Source organism: Schistocerca nitens, chromosome 8 (genome assembly GCF_023898315.1).
Source record: "Schistocerca nitens isolate TAMUIC-IGC-003100 chromosome 8, iqSchNite1.1, whole genome shotgun sequence".
Taxonomy (NCBI): domain Eukaryota; kingdom Metazoa; phylum Arthropoda; class Insecta; order Orthoptera; family Acrididae; genus Schistocerca; species Schistocerca nitens.
The window spans coordinates 449,536,939-449,560,875 of NC_064621.1; the positions used below are offsets into that span (position 1 = coordinate 449,536,939).

General features: G+C 41.5%; 1 protein-coding gene across 1 annotated transcript in view; it reads left to right on the forward strand.

Moving 5' to 3' along the window:
* The window catches only part of LOC126198745 (myrosinase 1-like), a 92,586-nt gene that overhangs the window by 66,718 nt on the left and 1,931 nt on the right, over window positions 1-23,937 (forward strand). The window contains exons 9-10 of the mRNA XM_049935295.1: window positions 17,605-17,739; window positions 23,094-23,200. Of these exons, the coding sequence (XP_049791252.1) occupies window positions 17,605-17,739; window positions 23,094-23,200 (242 nt within the window). The remainder of the gene's footprint in view (window positions 1-17,604; window positions 17,740-23,093; window positions 23,201-23,937) is intronic.

The following is a 23,937-nucleotide window of genomic DNA, read 5'->3' on the forward strand; positions in this document are numbered from 1 at the left end:
CAATTCTTATATCCCTAGTACAGAAATTCATCGGTTCAATGAAATGCAGAAAATGTATGTAACGCCTGCTCAGCACTTACACATTTCTGCTATTCCTCACTGCAATAGGATTGTAGAAAGAGTCTGTAATTGAAACTAAGGTAATGCACATTCATTATTTATAGGGATGGGTGTGAGACATGTAACTGAGAAATGACAGACTTATTTATAAACGAAATGCGGGTAGTGATATTAAGGAGCTTATCTGCTCCTAAACTGAGGTTGGATATATTGCGTTTTAGACATACAATGTGACAGCATTCAACGTAGTCTGATACCTATAAGGCATATCTTCAAGTATACCATTTTGACGTTGTAACAAATGTTTAATTAATTTATTTTGTGGTTGTAACATATATTCCATAAAATCTGCTTTCCTACATAAGGTCAATTTGACTTGCTGGCATACCAACAAAGCATGTAATATGTAAAGACGTACATTGTCGACGGTCATCTAAATTAGAACAGCTGATTGTAGAGAAGTCTCGCAAGGTTCATACATAAAAAGACGTGGGTGTTTGCTTCTAGGCCGATGTTTTCGCTCTTAGATTGTGATATAGATAGATTATTTCACGTATGGGTTCACAAATGGAATGAATTTTAGATTGTATTCCCAATAAGTAATAAACATTATATAATTCTTATGTATAAGTAAGAAAGACTGTTTCTGCAGAATTTAAACATAAATGTAGTTATGTTTAATGGTTTTCCTCGGTGTATGTAATTAATGTAGTACTCGTCCATCTTTGTGTATTTTTTCATAGGTACTTGTAAACGTCTTAGTGTTTTAAGTTGCCCAATCGCACAACGAATAATGTACGTGAGTGTACAGTGTACTATGGATAATGTTGCCTTTCACAAAATTAGTATTGTATGTTTTACGTACAAAATGAAAACAGATCTTGAATGAAGTATGAGTACGTAAATAAGGTAGCACTATCAAATCAGTACCGTGTTTCAGTCGAAGTAACAACAATTGTGGCGTGTACTGCAAGTTGCTAGTGTCAACTTGGTGCAATATTTTGGTGTTGGATACTGAAGCAATCATCAGGTGCGCTGGTTAACATGACATGTCGAAACCCTGGAGTCGCTTATGTTCTCACTCCACATCCCTCTCGCCCGATGTTTAGATACGTAAAAAAAGAGAGAGGCATTAAATCTTCGTACTCACGTACAAGCCTATATCGAACTCATGGATAAAATTATATTGGAACAGAGCACCAACTAACGCAATCGTAACAAGAAATCCGACATTGATACAAATGGTAAAACTAATAAATGTATTTTTGCTGTCAAAATTTTGCTACTTGGACAATTTTTAAGTCCGCAGCTCGTGGTCGTGCGGTAGCGTTCTCGCTTCCCACGCCCGGGTTCCCGGGTTCGATTCCCGGCGGGATCAGGGATTTTCTCTGCCTCGTGATGACTGGGTCTTCTGTGATGTCCTTAGGTTAGTTAGGTTTAAGTAGTTCTAAGTTCTAGGGGGACTGATGACCATAGTTGTTAAGTCCCACAGTGCTCAGAACCATTTGAACAATTTATAAATCTTCCAAAAGAATTGGGACGAGTTGTAACACAAGCGATCTTCTGACTACTATGGCGTAGATACGTATTTTATGTTGTACACACCGCATGTACTCTAAAACCAGAAGGATAACGCCTCCGCATGATCGACATTATGTGAAAGTGCGCTGCTCTGCTGAAACACAGAATTTTCAAAATAAAAATAAATAGCAGCTTTCGTAGACAGATACAGACGATACTACGCTACAGATCCAGTAAGCCGCACAAATATTCCATCTACATTCGGTTACAGGCGTAGAGACTACGTGTAGAAGAGCTACAAAACAGAAAGCGCCCTCAATCCAAGACGCAAATCTGAAACGAACCTATACGGGGCTCTCAGGAGCGACATACTCAGGAACACTTCTGAGTCGAAGTTTCTGAAACACCACTGGTAGAACCGAAGACGGAAGCACTGGGTACAAGGCTGTTTACACAACGTTACCGACCAATAAAAACTGGCTGGCATACGCTTGATCCAGAGTGAAGTGTGTGACACGTTCTGTGAACTAGGCCCTCTGGAGCACAGGACCATGTGTCGGACCGTCGCAGCGGTTTGGCAAATGTTCTACCTGACAAAAGAGTGAAGAGTGCAAAGTGAAGAAGACGAAGAAACGAAACGGCTCTAAGCACTGAGACGGTATGTGAAGTTATTTTAATGACTGCAATATCGAGTCAAATTTACTGAGATGTTTGGAGTATGATCCCCTTGTCAGTATGACGTTGCATATCCTCTGGCATTGATTGATACGCTCACTGATTCATTTGGGAAGGTTGTCGTAACGCTGTTGTGTCCTCTCCTTAGCCAAGCTGGTCCACAGGTGGTGTAACTGATTCTTGTTATTCCGAATACTGGCACCGGGACGGATTTGACGTGTGAGCTGACGCCAAACGTGTTCTATCGGGGATCTCACTGGCCACAGCAGTACGTCAGCAGAAGCAGACAATACATTGAGAAACATAACACGTGTTGACGAGCATTCTCGTTTCGAAAAATTAGACCAAGGCAATGTCACGTGAGAGGTATCAAATGAGAAGGCACAATGTTCGTGACGTAACGTTGCAGAATGACGTTCCATGAAGCATTATTAGCAATTACCTGAAACCATACCCGATGGTTCACCACACCAAGACGCCTGGAGACCGTTGTGCATCTCCAAAACATTCGATGAATGGAACCTCTTACCACGTTGCAGCCATATGCGCCGAAATCGAAGATCAGGGTAGTGCAGAACCGTGATTTTTCACCGAACACAATGTGATGCCATCCACGAGGAACCATGTTTCCCAGTCACAGCATCACCCCAAACGCAGCCGTTTGTGTTGTGGTGTTAACTGCAGTCCATGCACGGCGCGATAGTGCCTTAATGTGGCTGCTGCTAGTCTGCGACCAATGGCGTGGGATGACACAGAATGTTGCATAGAGTCCATTACTTGTTCTTGGGTCGAAGGTGCAAATGTGAAGGGGTTACGATGTGTTTGGTACACAGGATTTCGATCCTCCTTTCTAAAGTTCATAAGTGGTCGACCGGAATCTTGACAAGTAAGCCTGCCCTCATGTTTCCCTGCAGAAAATGACTGGACCACTGTCACGTCAGACAGCCCCAAAAATTGAGTTATTGTACGATTTCACCAAATGGATTCTGAAAATGAGACCGGTATAAAACTCTTTCTGCTGCCGTCTCATACTGCTATTCCGTATCCCCATTACCTTCAAAACAGTCTCTGCACACGATGCCGTTAACGTCCCTTGTATATCATACGGCTGTTAACAACACTAAACACTAACAGGTTTTCAGAAATTACTGCAACCAGTCGCCTTTTATGTAGATGTATTTTATTTAACCATGACCGGTTTCGAGCTGCCTAGCAACTCATCATCAGATGGTGTATACATTTAGTGCTTTTTTGTACCCATTGTGAGGGTGGTTGAGTATCTGTGGAAATAAATCTTTTTGCAGGTATATATATCTCTTTTAGGACGTATTTTTGAAACCATTGTGTCTTGTTTTTCACAATTTCACAAGTTAAAACTTTCACTAGATGTATATTACTTTTATGAGGCACTGTTGGAAACATATATCTCGTTTTTCGTAAACATCGCTGAACACACTTAGCCACAGATACGAATACAGGATTTCAAAAATACGTCCTAAAAGAGATATATATACCTGCAAAAAGATTTATTTCCACAGATACTCAACCACCCACACAATGGGTACAAAAAAAGCACTAAATGTATACACCATCTGATGATGAGTTGCTAGGCAGCTCGAAACCGGTCATGGTTAAATAAAATACATCTACATAAAAGGCGACTGGTTGCAGTAATTTCTGAAAACCTGTTCACACCACAGTCGCAGTGCTCCACATCCACAATGGATAAAAGTCTTACTAAACACTAACAACACAGAAATGTTCTGGTGGTCGTTCTACTGTCACAGAGAACTGCAACACTATCATTTATACTCCTGCCAGTGGTGTGCACGTGTACGCTGTTACACGGACATTCGATCATGTCTGGGTGCTCCACATTTATAGCCCGGCGGTATTGTAAACAAATACTCAGCCTGATCAACAGAAACCCACCGAACCACTTTGACACAACAGCAAGCACAGCACCAGACGTTCAGGAATTCCGCGCGTGCAAGGGATTATTGACCATATGGCCATCTGCAGGGTCACGAGCCCAAGAGAGGCACTGCAGGCGACGCCGTGCTGTTAGCAAAGGCAGTCGCGTTAGTCGTCTGCTGCCTACTCCATTAAGGGGGAACGTAGGAGAAAATGGACGTGTTTACATAATGCAACACAGTTTTTGGTATTTAAAAGACAATAGAACCAAATTTACCCCGTAAGTAATTATGTTATGGGCTACAATCTGGAATTTTTTCAATTTTTTTCTCCGAAGATTTGATCATGGCATTGTTGGAAATTTTCGCAACACATGCTATCACACATGGAACATTTTCACAAAATTACTTTACTTACAAACTTCATATTGTGGTAGGTAACTCTTAGTAATCAGATAAGAAAATGTGTGGAACAGTTTTTTAATATCGGTCTCAGAGCTCTTACAATTTGTTTTAAAAAATGATCCATATGAAACAAAGCAATTTCAATTTCACAGAAAAGTAAAGAATTTTGACAGAAATACACCCACAAAAAATTTTTACCACAGGAAGTGGTGTTATACTGTGAAAAAAGCTTCAGAAAATATCACTTTTCTACCTCCAGTGGTTCAGGGGAAAATGTTCCTCGTTGTTGTCCTGAGACTGGTTTGATGCAGCTCTCCATGTTACTCTGTCGTGTGCAAGCTTCTTCATCTCCCAGTACCTACTGCAACCTACATCCTTCTGAAACTGCGTAGTGTATTCATCTCTTGGTCTCCCTCTACGATTTTTACCCTCCACGCTGCCCTCCAATACTAAATTGGTGATCCCTTGATGCCTTAGAACATGTCCTACCAACCGATCCCTTCTTCTAGTCAAGTTTTGCCACAAACTCCTCCCCAATTCTATTCAGTACCACCTCCTTAGTTATGTGATCCACCCATCTAACCTTCAGCATTCTTCTGTTCTTTATACACTGCAAAATGAAAGTTCAGTGAAATGCACACAAAAGATTTTATAAGGATTTATAGCAAAAAATAGTACGTTAATGTTGACCACAGCCATACATTTGGTCTTTTTGCTCCTCTTGTACTTATTTCCTTTTAATCTGATGTTTCTGGCGTGCCCTTTTGGCTATATCCTTCACAGACAGTTCAGAACGTGCAACACCCGAAGTATCTATCTTCTTCGATAGCTTCTCGGTGAAGCAACCTGCAACAAATCCTAGTCCAGTAAAGGACCTTATTCTTCCAATATTACCATCATTAAACATCAGACATACATCATATGTGGCAATTTTAACAACAGTAGATGAGCTTAATGTTGTCTTTGGGCATCTCTTCCAAATGTGATAGCTGAAGCTCTCTTTCAGATTTTTTGTTCCGTCACGGGTACATTTCTTTAACGAATGAGGATGAGCTAGAAACTGGAATGTTGGCTTTTGGTGTTTAAGACTGCGTCAGAAATATTGTGTTTATATGAATAGGTTTTGTTTTCTGCTTTCGCCCACTTATATTTGCACCAGAATATATCACACAATTCATGTACTGCCTTCTCATTAGATGACAACTTGTGAAAAATATTGCCCACACAGCCTTCTGCATTGCCTTCAAATCTCCAGTATTTTGCCATATTGTTTTGCCATAGTATATTTGCAGCTTGTGGATCTCTCTGTCAGTGAGGCGTTGTGGCCCACCCAGTGGCTTTCCATTTTGAGCTTTACACCTTTTTGTTCTCCTTTCATTTACAGAAGTCTCCCGTCCATCCTCTTCTGAAAATGCCACACAGATTCTAGCTTTTCAGTGTTGCACCCATTTCCATATGGCTTGCTTTCTGCAACAGATTTGAAAGCACTAGAATCTCCATCAGCAAGATATTTCACATGTCTAACTCCACGCCTCATTTCGCTCCGATGAATTATTAATTTCATTCCTGCTGGCTCCGTGCCACCACTAGAACCATCATAATTCTTGCTGAAAATTATTGTGTGTTTTATTTGACACTCTTTCTTCTTCATTATTTTCTAAGTCTTCCTCTGTGCTCAAATAGAGCAATATGTGGACATCACCTGCAGATCTAAAACTTTTCTTGTGCCACCACTTATAACCCTTTTCATCCATGTGCTATCACATGAAACACATAGATCTGTAGAAGGTAAAGGATCATTTACTTATGTCTGAATGTCTTCGTTAAATAAAACTCCCTCTTTCACTACTGCTGACAAACTGCTATTGTATTCTGTTTCCAAGGCGTCCATATTTGGTCGCACTGTCCTAAAGGTTACGTTCGCCGTACGTCGCACATTGATTTCTGCGTTTATTTCACGCAGCGTTGCTTGTCTGTTACCACTGACAGCACTCGGCAAACGCTGCTGCTCTCGATCGTTAAGTGAAGCCCGTCGGCCACTGTTTTATCTGTGGTGATAGGTAATGCCTGACACTTGCTATCTTGAAATTGTGCGTCTCGAAATATTGAATTCCCTAACGATTTCCGAATGGGACTGTCCCATGCGCCTAGTTGCAACTGCCATACATTGTGTACGCTACAATATGGCTATTTTTATAGGTCATATCGCTGTCCCATGACTTTCTTCACCTCAGTGTGCGTTGAAATGTGTGTGGTGCCTGTTCTTTTGGACTTGGCTTTGTGACCAACTCCAGTGTAATGTACGTACTTGCAGCTTCTATTACAAAAAATGGTTCAAATGGCTCTGAGCACTATGGGACTTAACTACTGAGGTCATCAGTCGCCTAGAACTTAGAATTACTTAAACCTAACTAACCTAAGGACATCACACGCTTCAATGCCCGAGGCAGGATTCGAACCTGCGACTGTAGCGGTCACGCGGTTGCAGACTGTAGCGCCTAGAACCGCTCGGCCACTGCGGCCGGTTCTATTACAAACGGAAATACCGTGGAAAAAGAGTGACAGGATTAACGAACAAAAAGCAGGAGCGTGTCGTCAGCATAAAGTAATTGTTAAGTCACGAAGCTGCCCTGTTTTGTGGTATGCAGAATCTATAGTATGTACGTGGAGCACTACCAGTGTGTCAGTTGCTGCAGCGTTCGGAATTCCGTCCGCGGTTTGCTCCCTTCGGCGTACGCCGGCATCGTCGCAGCAGCTGCTCCATCAGTCCTAGTAATCAATTTCCTATGTTCGCTGAAAGCCTCGTTCTTTGTTACGACTGGACGAAATGCTGAGTTGTGCCGAGCATCGCGGTTCAATACCTGATTCTTGTTTCATATCTCAGCTAAATCCTTTGAAATGCAGTACCAGTCATGTCATGTAGGAGCCACTACTACTACGGTCGTACTTAAAGCTATTCCCTTCTGACAAGGGAACCTCCCCACCGCACCCCCCTCAGATTTAGTTATAAATTGGCACAGTGGATAGGCCTTGAAAGACTGAACACAGATCAATCGAGAAAACAGGAAGAAGTTGTGTGGAACTAAGCAAAAATAGCAAAATATAGAAACTGAGTAGTCCATGCGAAAGATATATGACATCAAGGACAGTATAAGCTTAGGAGCGCCGTGGTCCCGTGTTTAGTGTGAGCAGTTGTGGAACGAGAGGTCCTTGGTTCAAGTCTTCCCTCGAGTGAAGAGTTCAATTTTTTATTTTCAGACAATTCATTTGTTGCAGTTTATGTGACAAACTCTTCTGTTCTCATCAGTTTTCTGGGAGTGATTATCACATCCACAAGAAAACCTAAATCGGGCAAGGTAGAAGAATCTCTTTACCCATTCGCCAAGTGTACAAGTTAGATGGGTGGACAACATATTCCTGTTATGTGACGCACATGCCGTGTAGAATATATGAGACGTGTTTTCCTGTGAAGGGATCGGTTGACCTATGACCTTGGGATGAAATGTTTTCGGTTCCCGCTGGAGAGGCACGTCCTTTCATCTACTAATCGCACGGTTTTGCGGTGTGGTCGCAAAACACAGACACTAAACATATTACAGTGAACAGAGATGTCAATGAACGAACGGACAGATCATGACTTTGCGAAAATAAAAAGTTAAACTTTTCACTCGAGGGAAGACTTGAACCAAGCACCTCTCGTTCCACAGCAGTTCACGCTAACCACGGGACCACGGCGCTCCTGAGCTTATACTGTCCTTGATGTTGTATATCTTGCGTATATTTTGCTTATTTTTTTCATAGTTCCACACAACTTCTTCCTGTTTTCTCGATTGATATGTGTTCAGTTTTTCAAGGCCTATCCACTGTGCCAACTTATAACTAAATCTGAGGGGGGTGCGATAGGGAGGTTCCCTTGTGAGAGGCAATGATCTCCCATCGCTGACTTCGTGGTGTGTGCATTAGACGACCATGACGCTGATATTCCCGGCAGCAGTCTACAACAGGGAGTATGGCGTCTTCGATGTACGTTTTGCCACATTGACGGTGGATGTGATAGATTTCGTCCTATCCAGGTACAAGATCTTCTCTGCCACTTCCACCAATTCTCTCGTCTTTGTGGGGCATCCAGGGTGTTTAAATAAGTGACTAAGAGAGGTGGTATAATTCATCGAAACAAGAATAATAAGTTCAGTAAACATGGGTTCGGAAACATATACCTTCCGAAATAAGTACATGTTTAAATTAAGGGCTGGGTGACTCTTGGTCACAGATATTAGCACAGTTGTTGCATTGGCCGCCCATGAAACGTGTCGCAAGGGTATTATGAAGTCTTACTCACAGTACTCTACCTGCCACTAGGTGGGCTACAGTCAGTTGTGTGGTTCAAGACATATTGCATGCTACTTTAGTCTTCCTCGTATTTGTGTGCCTTATTCTACAGTACTGTAGAATAAGGTACGTATCGTGGTGTTTTACCATCTCCCAAACGCGAATTCACTTACGTGTTTACTGGTACTGTGCTGTTTTTACGTACAAATGGTGTAGCACATTTACATTTTCTCTGTTCCACCACTTGTTAGCAGTGGAAGCCTACTACTAGACAAGTGAAATGGCGGATTGTATTTTGCTATAGTTTAGTAAATGGACGTAACTTGTGAGCCCATGTCTACCGTGCTGAAAAAATATCCATAGCTCAGAGTGCCCTCTGCGAAGCTGTTCGGCAGATTTGTCCAGCGTCTGAGGGACGCTGGTACCCTTGAAACTCGGAAGACCGACAGTGGAAGGACCCCCTGCACAGTCCGCTCGACTGACGTGGAGGAACGGGTGCTACATTCGGTGGAACAAATCCCTAGGTCCAATGTGCGACGATTAGCAGCAGCAGAAGGTGGGTCTCACTCTCTTATCTGGGGGGGGGGGGGGGGGGAGGAGGAGGCGGGGACGTATTTCATCTACAGATGATCATTACGGCAGACGGCGGTTCTGTCAATGGTTGTTGCAGAAGTGTACCGCAGATCCACTCTCCACATCCATATTTTATTTAGCGATAGAAGTAAATCCCCAAGTAATTCAGGAAAGAGGGCATCAACACCAATTCTCAATCAACGTACGAGCAGGCGCACTTGGTGGTAGATTAATATGGCTATACGTGCTACCACAAAGGTTAACTGAGGCGCATAACCTGGACTTTCTCTTTGATGTATGGCCTACTTTGCCGGAGTCTGTGCCATTGCAGCAACGAATACAAATGTGGTTCATGCATGATGACGCGCCAGTGCACTTTCCCCACACCTGATACAGACATTTCAGGATCACCGGATTGGTCGAAGGCCGAACACCTTGGCCTGCTCGTGCCCCAGACCTCAATCCTGTAGACTCTGGTGTCTACAACACGCCAATCAACGATGTGCGTACACTACAGGGTCGCGTCTTCAATGCGTGCCAGCAGGTACGGCAACAACCGGGTATACCTCAGAGACTGCGTTATTCCTTACGCCGGAGGAGAGAAGGGTGCATTTTCATGAATGTACGCCACGTTGAACGCCTCCTGTAAGCACATGTATATAGCAGAAAGTATGCATTTCCGAACTCATGTATATTGGACTTATTATTCCTGTTTTTATGAGTACTACCACCTCTGAAAGTATTCGACACATTTGTTTGAGGACCCTGTATATTGCAGCTTCGCAGGATTTGTCCTATTTTGACCGACAATGCTCCAATGTATGGTTCAAATGTAGTGACAACACATAGTTCCTTTTTCTCCATAGTCTCGATGTATAGCACTGAGATTTTGCTTCATAGTGACCGTTGGATTCGCCTCTCAGTTCAACTCCGCCTTCAGGTGTCTACGTTTGAGATTTTCCGAATCTGGCAGCATACTTTAATACACCACTTCTCTGCCCTGGATGATACAACTTTGAGCGTGTACATGCAATACTCGTACTATGAGAGTCTTCTTGCGGTATACGTTGTGAACAGTTTTCAGACTCAATTTCTATTCATCAGGATGTCCATCAAATTTAGCTTACAAAAAATGTTGAAATGTGTGTGAAATCTTATGGGACTAAACTGCTAAGGTCATCAGTCCCTAAGCTTACACACTACTTAACCTAAATTATCCTAAGGACAAACACATACACACACCCATGCCCGAGGGAGGACCCGAACCTCCGCCGGGACCAGCCGCACAGTTTAGCTTACAGTCCACTTCGATTTCTGTAGTTGATCAGGCAGGCTTCAGACCAGGGCGTAGCTGCTGCGGCCAAGTATTGTCTCTCACATCCTTCATAGAGTCAGGATACCAAATGAAGCAGAAAACATCTGTGGCATTTGTTGATCTAACTGCCGCCTTCGACACTGTGTGGAGGGAAGGCCTTATCTACAAATTTCTCCGCATCATACCCTGCAGAACAATGGCTCGACTGATTAACAGCATGCTAAGTGATCGGAAGTTTCAGGTAATCACTGGAAGCAACATAAGTAAGGAGAGGAAGCTGAACAACGGATTGCCTCAAGGATCAGTTCTCTCACCCTTACTGTTCAACCTATATCTATCTCATCTACCTGACACTTCGTCCATAAAATACTGCTATGCCGATGACCTGGCTCTAGCCGTCAAACACCAGGAAATGAAGACAACAGAAGAGATTTTAGCCAATGACCTGTCTGCATTAGACAATTACTTCAAAATCTGGAGACTCCAACTCAGTGTGAGTAAAACATAAGTGTGTTGCTTCCATCTAAATAACCAGTTGGCGAACGTAAAACTGGAGGTAAGTTTCAGAGGCAGAATTCTTCGTCACAACTGGAACCCAAAATATCTTGGTGTCATCCTGGATCGTACACTATGCTTCAAACAACACCTTCTTAACTTAGCTCAAAAGCTGAGGACTCGAAACAACATCCTCCATAAGCTATGCGGAACTACCTGGGGATCTTCAGCAACCACCCTGCGAACTTCAGCTCTGGGCTTGGTATACTCAAGTGCTGAGTATTGTGCACCTGTTTGGATGAATAGTCATCATACAAGGCTTGTTGATACCCAGCTGAATACGACAATGCGCATAATATCTGGCACAATCAGATCTACTCCAGTTTATTGGCTTCCACTGTTAACCGGTATAATGCCTCCTGATCTACGCAGATGTACTGCCCTTATGAGAGAATTCCACAAGATCTCCAGAAATTCTAACCTACCCGTGCATAGCGACCTGCCACTTTTAAATCGCAAGAGACTGAAATCACGTCATCCAACTCTGTGCGATGCTGCTGACATGGTTGCTAAGAATTTCAAACCTCTTGAAGAATGGAAAGGTCGGTGGGAAGCAGTGACAGATGTGCACCTGCATAACATCTCCTCAGGTGCTAAACTTCCAAGTGGATTCGACTTACCACGCAAGACGTGGTCTACTCTCAACAGAATCCGTACCAGCCATGGGCGATGCAGGGATGCTCTCTTTAAGTGGAAGAAGCTGCCTGATGCAGCTTGTGACTGCGGGGCTCCATACCAGACTGTTCACCACATTGTCAGTGAATGCAGGATTCGAGCCTATCACGGCGCCAAAGAGGACTTCCTGCTAGCAACTCCAGATGCAGTGCGCTGGATTGAAGGACTGGATATTCAGTTGTAAAGACAAACTTAAGTGGCTTGTGTGTCAATATGTACATATGTATATGTAATTTCATGATATGTCTGTATTAGCCATACGCTAAATAAAATCTGTAGGTATGTAGATGCTTCGGTGAACGGAGTTAAGGTGCATAAGGATGCGGCTCAGCTCATCTCTTCAGTGCGGTTTCGTCGACATAGTGTTAGCCTAGGAACCAGATAGGTTTCAGGTTCAGCAACAACCGGCAGCACACACGTGGGTTATTTAGTTGTTGTACAGGGAGATCAAGAAGTTTCCATTTGAGGACTTTGCTGCAGCGTATCCAAAAAGTAACGTGGCTTCGATGCGGATACATAAACACCGACATATAACAAAGCGATTAATCTAGCATCTAGCATCTAGCACACACGTGGATTATTTAGCAGTTGTACAGGGAGATCAAGAAGTTCCCATATGAGGATTTTTCTGCAGCGTATAAAAAAAGTAACGTGGCTCCGATGCCGATACATAAACATTGACATATAAGAAAGCGATTAATCTAGCATTAATGTCTTTCTGACATGCGTGTGGTGGATGCGAAAACATGGACCATGGCGACGTCATTATCAAATGCATTGTAACAGGACCAACATGTTATTATCATTGTATTGGCTGCCGAAGTACAACACGGACAGACCATAACTGGATCATAACCATTTATATAAGCGATATATTTCAACGTTGTCGTTTCTTGCTTGACATTGTCTCCTTCCAATGAAATTTTTAACAGCCCAAGTGTCACAGCTTGAAAGTATTTTTTTTTTTTTCATATTTGTTGGGGTGACATGGATTGGCATCAGTAATCAGATCTGTAGAGGCAGGTCCTGAAAACACTAAACTTGTGATGGCCAGCTACCATTGTTATGGGAAAGTCTAAATATTTAATACCACCGTTTTCTTGTACTACTCTCATCTACAGAGGTCCGTTCTCGGACAAAACTGAACAACAGCTACGTGGTTCTAATGCAGCCCTTGCCGTTATTACAACTAATGATGTACCTTCTAAAATGAGGTATACTATAGAAAACCAGCAACGTGGGTATCGAAATCCTGGAATGCACAAATTGCACTGCGGAGAGTGTGAAGGCTTTGATGTTGGCCAGGCAGATCTAGTTTCACCTGATTCAGAGAACATGCAAGTGTACATAACAGAACTGCCTTAGGGGACAATCATCGCACGTCTAAGCGTAGAGTAGTACTCATATGAAATAGTACTAAACTTTCTCATTAAGATCCAAAAGCTAAAAGTTTAATATACTGGAAAACATTTATGAAATAAAAAGAGAAAGCCAGATCACGTTTTGAACGACCCATTAGTGTCCGCTGAACATAATTTTTATATCAAATCTGACTGTGAATTATAAGTCTAGGTAAACCGGACGAATAGATTGCAGGTTACTAAGTATGTTGGTTTATATATAAAGTATGTTTATATTGACATGAAGGTACTTATAGTTGAACACCCTGTAGGTAGCATTCCCTTAACCAGAAACTTTATAATTTAGCTACCGCAGTGTAACAGTCGTGTGGCTCGCTCCAAAATTTAAAAGATTTTCTTCAGGATCTCAGTAACCAAAATGTGAATATGCAGTTCACCATGGAACAGATTGTGAACAGAAGATTGCCGTTTCTATATTTGTCAGTATAGTTACAAAGGGGATATTTCAGTTATGATATTTATAGGAGACCCACAACTTCAGATATAGTAATTCGTAGTTATAAGAACCACTCATGGCAATATAAGGTGGCAGCATTTCGCTCCAAGCTGCGTAGGCTACGTTGTGTCCCACTGTGCAGCGTAGCTTTTGAGCGTGAGTTACGCATAATTAATTAGATAGCTAACTCCAATGTCTATGAAGCAGAAGTTGTTAGTAAAATTAGTTGTAGTGTCATAAGAAATAAACAGGAGATTACATGGCGGTTATACTACCCTGATCCCTCTAAGTGATAGTGCTGTTAAAGATATGTATTACTATATGTGTGTTTGTTATGAAAACAAATCCAAGAAAATAGGTAAGCAGCTGGCTGCAAAAGGTGTAACACCAGCCCATTTTATCCTCAAAAAGCTGCCAAAACTTTTGACATAGGATTCAAAAAGGGAGATATGCATAAAGTTCAGGCTATTTATAGTATTTCTTGTGACAGCTGCCCTATAAAATACATAGGCCAAATGGGGAGAAGTTTTCGTGGAAGATTTAGAGGGCATACCGCTAAGACCAGAATAAAGTGCGCTTTGAGCTCTCACTCGCAGTAGACGGGACACACAGTCACTGATGTTGTCACCATTCTTCAAATACTTCAACGCGAGAAAAGGGGTAATGTTCCAAATATTTTAGAAGAACTGGAGATTTTTCGAGCATTGAAAATGACTCTGAAAATGCCCTCAGCTCCCAGACAGATTTACGTCAAAGAAACGTCCTAGCCAATTTTGATTAAGTGAGTGACGTTTCCCAGCCCTACCGCTGTTTTTTTTTTATTTATGTGAAAGACTTTCAACGTGTGAAAACTATTTTATTAATTGATGGTGCTGCATATAGGAACATAGATAGTATCAGGAAGCCTTTTGAAATTCCTTGTAACAGCAGTTCTGACTTATGCGACTCTTAAACAGAGTGTTTTGTTTCTGATTATTGCATTTTGGTAATTAAAAATGTGTAGCCAGCTCCCAGCATTTCAATCAAGCTATCTGGTTACTTAATGTTTGCCACACTGCGCATGCGTTGCTTTCCGTGTGGCCTCGCTACAGACAGCGGTTAGTTGGTGCCAGCAGCAGCAACGCTTCTCTCCAGGCCGTTTACAAAGGAAGCAAAGCGTGACACTATAGGCAACTGTTTTCCTTTCAATGTTACAATCGCGGCGGTTTTTCTAAGGATTTAAACTGTCTTTTATTTTAAATTATTTTATTAGCTACTGCGTTCTCACTTTGACTGGGTTCATTTTTAGGCTGGGGATGCCCTTGCCCCTGATAGATTTTATCATAGACGCTCGCACATTCATGAGTCGGAAGTGTTAAATGCCTGGATGTAAATGTTGGAAATGGCTTTATCCGTTTAAATAGAGCCTTCAGTCATTTTAATGCAAGTAGACACAGACCATATCGCTGTTATTTGTACGTTTCTTGGCATGGCTAAATTTCTGGTGAGTTCTTTTATTCCTTTGTATACACTGAAGCACCTGAAGATGCAAATATAATTTGCGAAACAGGGCATTATCTCCAATAAAGAATTCTATCTGTCTCAGCGGTATTGTTTATTCAAATCATGCGTTAATTTGGAGCCTCGTTATCAGATACCCTTATAGGTTGCAGGTATAACAGATTCTGTCTCTTTCCTTAGCCTGAATATTAATTATGGACTCCGTACTCTGCCCAGCTATTTGATTTTCGTTAGTGCTATTTGTTTAAAGGCCCTGATCTACAGTAGTTCTTGACACGTAGCCTGGATTACAGACATCCTCTAAGCTCTGTATGACCTATTTTCATGTGCACTGTTACGGCCGATCCATACCTTTAATTTTATTGTAGTCATCTACATTATTTTATACGCTGCATATCATTTCCTTTCATTCTGTGGTGGACACATTGCACTCAATAAAGCTTGTATCTGGATAAGATGTCTTTTTAAGATAGGCCAGCGTCGCGTGGTTTTTATGCACCTGACTCCCCTCCCCTCCCACATACATTTGTTACATGGGTCATATTTCATGGGACCCCTCCATGTCTGATTGGTTTACTCTTCGCGCTTGCACCAGTGCGTATCTTTATGTCGCGTTGGTTTGTTAATTAAAGATATAGGTTTCTAAAATGTGTTGATTATTGCTGTTGTTTATTGACTTTCAATAAGCTCACAAATGTAATTACTACAGATTTTATATGGATCATAAGGCCATGGTCATTTGATATGTGTGTCCAGGTGGTATTCGTAATTGTTATATCGATCACTTTGAAAAATCCACCCTTCCTTCTGGTGCGCTGCTATTCATTACTTGTAACCACAGCATGTAATCGTTTAGCATGTACTACACACGCCATCCAGCGGCGAGATAAGTAACTTGGTAGCGGGTCTGACACGTCCATGTTGCTACTCCGTCTGCAGCGCAATGCTGCGCGGCCAGTTTGTCAAAATCATGTTCACCTCCGGCATGCAAAGACGATACAAGGATTTTATCACCTGTGTGTACTTTATCTTCCATGTGTATTTCATCTTCCGTGTGCATTTTATCAACTATGTGAATTTTATCAACTGAGTTTTCATCAAGACATGTTTACATGGGGAGTGCCTTTTATGTTACGAGTTGACATAATGTAACAAGGCAATTGTATAACAACTTCCATAAGATACGTGGAGTTTTGTATATTATCTGTAATCCGTGATATGAATTGTAGTCTCCTTTAGACCCTCTTATTGTCTTTATGTTTTCCACTTAGATCAGATGACGGCAAAATAAGACTACTGAAATCAGTCATCTTGGAATCATAAAAATGCCTTCACTGGGATCGCGGCGTACGAACTGTGTTCATTTTAAACCATACCGATCGCTCCACAGCACAGCATGTGTACCTCAGAAGATAAAAATTCCTGTATTCCATTCAAAATACCGGGTGATTAAAGATAAAGCGAACTGTACTTCCTGGTTTTGATTCTCTAGTTTCAGGGATTCTATAGTTACAATTGAAGTATTCACGTACGCTTAGCAGCTTGCAGTCTGGCGCTATTGACGACACTGAAAGCTTGAATGTCAGATCGGTTGTCTCGTTTGGTGCAACAGCCGAAATGTAAAACGTATTCGTGTATAATTGTGGGAATTGACTGTATCAGCTTGATGACAGTGCACTGTTTCACTCTTGAGAAGTGAGTGGTGGTCCCAAGGCTACAGAAACAGGATACAACTACAACAGGTCGCATCTACACGACATTGCTTCATGTGTTCCGTCGGATTTTTCAATCTCGTTAAAGTTTGAGTGTCTATGCACTAGGCCAGTGCCGATGGAAGGTTTTCGGATTTTGAATTTCTACATCGAAGTCCGTTTCCATCAAATAACAGCTTCATCGCAAAGGAAAGATATGAAAATAACCTGCATCTAACAGAAACCTTGAACCTAAATAGTTATTTCTAATTTCTATTACTGTTTGTCAATAGAGGAGCTACATCTTTAAACAACTTCAGCACAGAAAGAAATCATTTTTGACCGTGTTGTATATGCATGTTCTGTTTCGAATAACTAAGTTGTTAACTTGCAATGAAATTTTCAATGAAGAAAATATGCGATTTTTAATGTGTTTCATGAAGGAATAGCTCTTCAGTACACCTTTTGTCTCTTCTTCCGTAGACCTTGTGTTCTATTACGTTCTATAGTTGTAAATGCTTTTTCATGTCAACAGGTGGTCCCATGGGGTTTTCGCAAGTTACTGAACTGGATGTCAAACGAGTACGCAGGTTACCCCATAGTCGTCACTGAGAACGGGTATGGAGACTGGGGAGAACTGGATGATCAGCGCCGAATCGACTATTATGGGGTGAGTACACTATTCCTTCTGTGTCGACAACTGCACTGCGCAACTGTTTTACACCATACGAAGGAAGAAAATGGAAATTTATTTTGCTTGGAGGAAATGTAAAATTTCTTTTATTACTCCATACCATTTTCTAGCGGGGACAGTGAGAGCATTGGCAACATGTTCGCTGGCTTCGATCAGAAGGTATATCCGTTTGTGAAGATTGCGGTGGCCTATTACTGCATATGCCCTCTGGTACTAAAACCTCTCACTGTTTTATACTTCATCCGGTTAATTCATAAGGGACAATGACATCGAGTTTTCATGCCCCGAAACCTTCTTCTTTATATTATATGTGACCCATAAATAGACATACACAATCTGATTAACTTCGTTTTAGATTTCCTAGTGACAAGGAATTTTCTTATAGTGCAACTATATAATTACTGTTGGGGGTTGATATATACTAAACCAAGACCAAACCATAATCCTTACAACAGATTTCATGTAGCTACTCGCTATCTGTGCCTACGAATTACACATTATAGATGTAATTCGTGCAATGCAAATGTGTCTGTACTCTATATCCTACAAAATCTGATTAACTGAATCTATATGAGGTGTGATAGCAAAATACCAAAATCTCCGTTGCTGCAGACACGTACATTGACGTTTCACTGCAAGACGAGCTTAGTTCGCTAGCTGAAAATTTTATTTCAAAATGAGATTGTGCCATCACTACTGAAGGAAGCAGCAGCTCGTTCGACAACGTAGATCTTAAGTGAAAATATGTAAAGATCTGAATAAAGATCGGAGGAGCGAAAAACAAGTTCACAAGAGCCCTAGAAAATATGAATACTGAATATTAATTTTATTCAGAAAATGAATACAGAACCTCATACTTATCTCTCAGTGAATCACTTGACAACATAATCAAAGGTGTTAAAAAGATAAAAAAGAATCACCCTGTAATCGTATTAACGCCCGTGTTATTATTTGATTAGTGGAAACGCAGTGAGATAATCAGATAGCTTACCAAGATGACCAAGTACAAACTGGATATTGATTCCCATTGTGCCAACGAAACTGCGAACTAGAAAATGATCTAATACAGCCCACACTGAATGTAAATGTAGAGCTTCTGCGGTAAATACACGGTCCAGTCACGTTAATGTGATCATAGTCGATGTCAGTGTGCAATAGCCAACTGCATACGTCAGATGGATGTAGTAGCAGTGGAGAGTACTTAAAGCGAGTCTGGTGCGACTTATCCGACGTCCAAAAAGACATAATCCTTGGCTTTCGGGCCAGAGGCGGAAGAATTTACGAAACGGCCGAGTGTGTAAGCCACTCGCATGTCGCCGTGGTTAAAGCACACCGTGCATGGCAAAAAAGGCGCTACTCTAGTCCGTCGCCGAGGCAACTGGTGTGCGCCATGGCTCGTAGAGACAGGGGTGAACGACGTCTGCGGTAATATGTATGGGCGAACAGACAAATCTTCAGCAACTGACCGCCCAGCTGAACTACGGGGCTACCAACAGTATCTCCGCAATTACCGTTCAGCGGAAGTTGCCGCGCATGGGCATACCAAGCACGCCCCTGGTTCATACACCTGCTGTTCATCAGCAACGTGGATGGAATTTGAACACCAATACCGCAAATGGGCGTCCAATGACGGAAGTGGCGACAATGCCTTTTCCTATGAGCCACGTTTCATACTACATCGGTCGGGCGGCCGTTGGCGTGTATGGCATGAAACGTAAGAAAGCGAACACCCTGCCACAATCGTCGGAAGGATCCAGGCTGCAGGAGGGAACGTTATGGTCTGGGGAATACTTTCGTTGCATTCCCTTGGTGATCTCGTCATACTGGGTGGCACAATGGATCACACGAGTGTGCATCTACCCTTGGGGAACCATGTCCACCCCTATATTCTGTTTGCTTTTCCTTGGAACGGTGGCATCTACCAGCAGGGCAAAGCAATGTGCCACACAGCTCGGAAGTACACGTGCATATTTTGCAGAGCAGCAGGAGGAGTTTGCCGTACTAACTTGGTCACCAAACTCACAGACCATAGTCGACGGGACATTAAACCCAATTTTCCTTCCTTCCTTTTTCCCAGCATTTATCAGGTAAACCCAATCGACAATCTATGGGACCACCTCGATCGAGCTGTTCCGGTCATTGATCCTCGCGCGAGAATCCTAACTCTGATGGCCACAGCACTGGAGTCGAGATGGCTCCACATATCTGTCGGTACATCCCAGAACTTCACCGCATGTCTCGCAGCGGTCCACCCTGTATTCAAGCTTTTGACAGGTGGTCACATTAATGTGACTGGACAGTGTAAGTTAAATGTTCCAAAAAGCGCAACTACGCAAATCCAGGGCAAGCAAGTAGCCGTATCACCATAGATCAGAAGGACGTCGCTTCAACGAGCACTTTTCTGTAATGTAAGATAAGCCACGTATATTGAACAGGTTGGCACGTCCTCAGAGGGAGAACAGAGTTACCCGCTTTGTTCAGTGATGATGGGGATGTCACTAAGCGAATCTTCCCGCCAAAAATTTCTTTGTGGGCGACTCACCATGGAGCTTGGGCGGCTTGCTTATCACATGCTTTGCCATTGTTATCCAAAGATAGCTGGTGGATAAGTGACCAAAAGACGGAAAAGGTGTTTTTTATGTGCAGACGAACACATATCATGAAAGATGTCTAACAGCAGACGACCTTCAGTGCTTAAAGACGAATCAACAGAGGACTCTATATATACGTTCCATAGCACATTTACCTTAATATAAGTGCTGATAAATTAAAACGTCACTTATGCTTAGGAACAGAACTGAAAGATTTATATGTGGAGTTACTGTAAGATCAGTACCTCTTATGGTTCGGTAGTTTATTAACAAGCGTTGTGATTGTTATTCGTGTCTTTGTGCTATATGCTTCATAGTAACTGCAATCTTGATAGGTTTCAGTTTCTATCAGATGTTCATTTACATTGATCGCAGTAAAATTATTCAGTTTTCTGATAGATTGTGACGACTGATTTAAGTTTAGATCACTTAGTTTACTCTATTTACCACTCCAAATATCTAAAGTTTCAAATGGCTCTGAGCACTATGGGACTTAACATCTATGGTCATCAGTCCCCTATACCTTAGAACTACTTAAACCTAACTAACCTAAGGACAGCACACAACACCCAGTCATAACGAGGCAGAGAAAATCCCTGACCCCGCCGGGAATCGAACCCGGGAACTCGAGCGTGGGAAGCGAGAACGCTACCGCACGACTACGAGCTGCGGACATCTAAAGTTTCTTAGTATTTTATAACGACACTCAAACACAAAAGATAGAAACAAATTATCGTTATTACTTAATTGAAATTTAATACTGATAAATACCAGTGTTCTGACGAAATGAATAGCGCAGTCCGCTAGACGTTTTCCTAAGGGAATTGGAAATATATTCAACTTTAAATTCGTCACATCTTCCCAAATTTCATCTCTTTCTCTTCTAACCAAACTCTGTGCTGTTGATCTTAGCAATACACTAAAATAATACGTTAAATTTATCTTCTTTTGAGGTAACACGACGTCTCTGTCTTCACTGTTCCAGTCAGTTCATTTTGTTGTTCGAGTCTGACTTCTACAGTGAGCATACGTATATATTGACCTTTATCTACTTTCTTGTGTGACGCTTGTATTGTTTAATTTAGATGCTATCATTAAATCAAGCACTTTCAGTGGAGGATCAGTATGTCAGGTGAGAGACTGAACCAGTTGAACTAGTGGCCAAAATATTTTTGCTGCAACTGTAACAGATTTGTAATAAACTCTTCCTATTTCCATTGCGTTACACACCAAATACGCTTTCATTGTCTCAGTCAGAATAACATAACACTTCCATTTATATCTTCATCACACACATCTAAATACTTACAGTATGGTTATTTTACAAAAGCAAAATTTGCACGGAAGGCTCATATTATCTAGTACTGAACAGAGAATTTTGACGCAGCTCACGTTTATCTGCACTACATTCACATCGTTTCCACCGATCTATTTTAAATCTTTCAAAATTTATTCTCTGGTATTCCAAATAACGTTCATTCGTTTTGTTACTTGTCGCTAGCTTTAACGCCGCTTTACAAACTGTTCGTCTCACTATTTGCAATAACATGCAAAGTAATTTCTAATAATTTCTGTAACATAAATTAATGTAAAAGACTTTAGGACCAATGTGACCATTGTTGGAAACATGAAAGAAAACACCAACTGGATCACTCACTTTATCTCTTTTTTTAAATACTGTCTTCTTCCTGATGAACAGATCATTTTCAGATTCGAAGTTAGTGCTACAAAGGACAGTTTGACCGACTGTATGGAGATGTAACAGAACCTTGGCCTGTGAATTACGTTCATGAGATGTGCAGCCTCCTGTGAATTGAGCTACACCTGTTGAAATTGATGTGGGACCAAATTCTTGATGACACTCCGTTGATGGTTAGCAGCAAACAAATTACGATTTTGTGCTGAAGTTCACATGTTTTATCGTCAAACATACTGCAGTATTACTGAAAAATGTATAAACAAAAGTACTCCACAGATTAGCTGAACATGTTACTTAATTTTTATATTTGGATAATCTGGACCAACATTACAAAAAATTTCATTTAAATCAAATAGTTCTCTGTGGCAACACAACTTCCGTCTTGCGTTTGCAGTTTTTTGTTCTATACCGTGGTCATCGTTTGTGTGACTATACTTTTCGATGTATTTATATGTGGCGAGTAAGAGGTGGTCTCTCGCTGCTAATTTAATAAAGTCCTGTTTTACTCAGTCCGTGCTTTTAGAAGTTTCAGCTACATTCTGTATATCAACGAACGTCGTACTTCAGTTTCTTAGGACATGAAAATATCGAATGTTAAATATTAGTGCTAAATTAAAGGTAATTCTAGAGAGAATCTTCGAAAAGTAATTGGCTCGCGAACAATATCAATTTAAATAATATGGCTCTTTCTTTTTGTTTGATGCATTCATCGTTAAATTAAAGAACTGAAGTTTTCCTTACAAACATGTCATTTGTGTGTCTCAATTTTGTGGTCATGCTGCTGATTATTAGCAAAATATGCTTTTATCTCTGTAGCGTTACAGTTCTTTGTGGATTAATAGAACGAAAGTTTCTTAAAATTAATAAATTAGTTCAAGGTTTATTATAAACTGATAGACTGTTACAAAAAACATACTGTTTGCTTACAAGGGCAAAAATAATGAGCATTGTTATGCTCATCCGATAACATGCTAGAGATAAGAAGATGCTTCATTTGTGATATCTACGTGCAACTCTACACTACCCTTTCTCCGTTACAGAGTTATTTGGCCGAACTGTTGAAAGCTATTAATGAAGACGGTGTCAACGTACTTGGTTACATGGCGTGGAGCATTATGGACAATCTGGAATGGGCTTCTGGATACGAGTAAGTTGAATATTTGTTGTTTTTCTCATACTTTTTTTTTTCTAATAACCGTTACGTTCTTTACTTCTAAACTGAACTCTTTTCTGAGACACGACAAGGAGCGACATTACTTACTTAATTAGACCCTGCATTCCCTTGAACAGATACTGCAGCTATTCTACATTTTCACTAAGGATAGGAATGTTATCAGTCAAATTCATCACTGATATCCTTTCACCTTGAATTTTAATCCCACTCTTAAACTTTTCTTTTATTGCCGTCATTGCTTTCTCGAAGTATGAACAGTAGGGGTGAAAGGCTACATCACGTCTTACACCATTTTAATGCCAGGACATCATTCTTGCTCTTCCTGTCTCATTATTCCTTATAATAATATTTCCATATTGTATATTAGCCGTCTAATGGTTCAAATGGCTCTGAGCACTATGGGACTTAACATCTATGGTCATCAGTCCCCTAGAACTTAGAACTACTTAAACCTAACTAACCTAAGGACATCACACAACACCCAGTCATCACGAGGCAGAGAAAATCCCTGACCCCGCCGGGAATCGAACCCGGGAACCCGGGTGTGGGAAGCGAGAACGCTACCGCACGACCACGAGCTGCGGACTATTAGCCGTCTCTCCCTACAGTTTATCCGAATTTTCCTCAGAACTTCACTAAATCTTGCTCTATTTTACATTGTAGATCGCTTTTTCCAGGACGAGCCAGAACAGCCTCTCTGATGGTTTTAT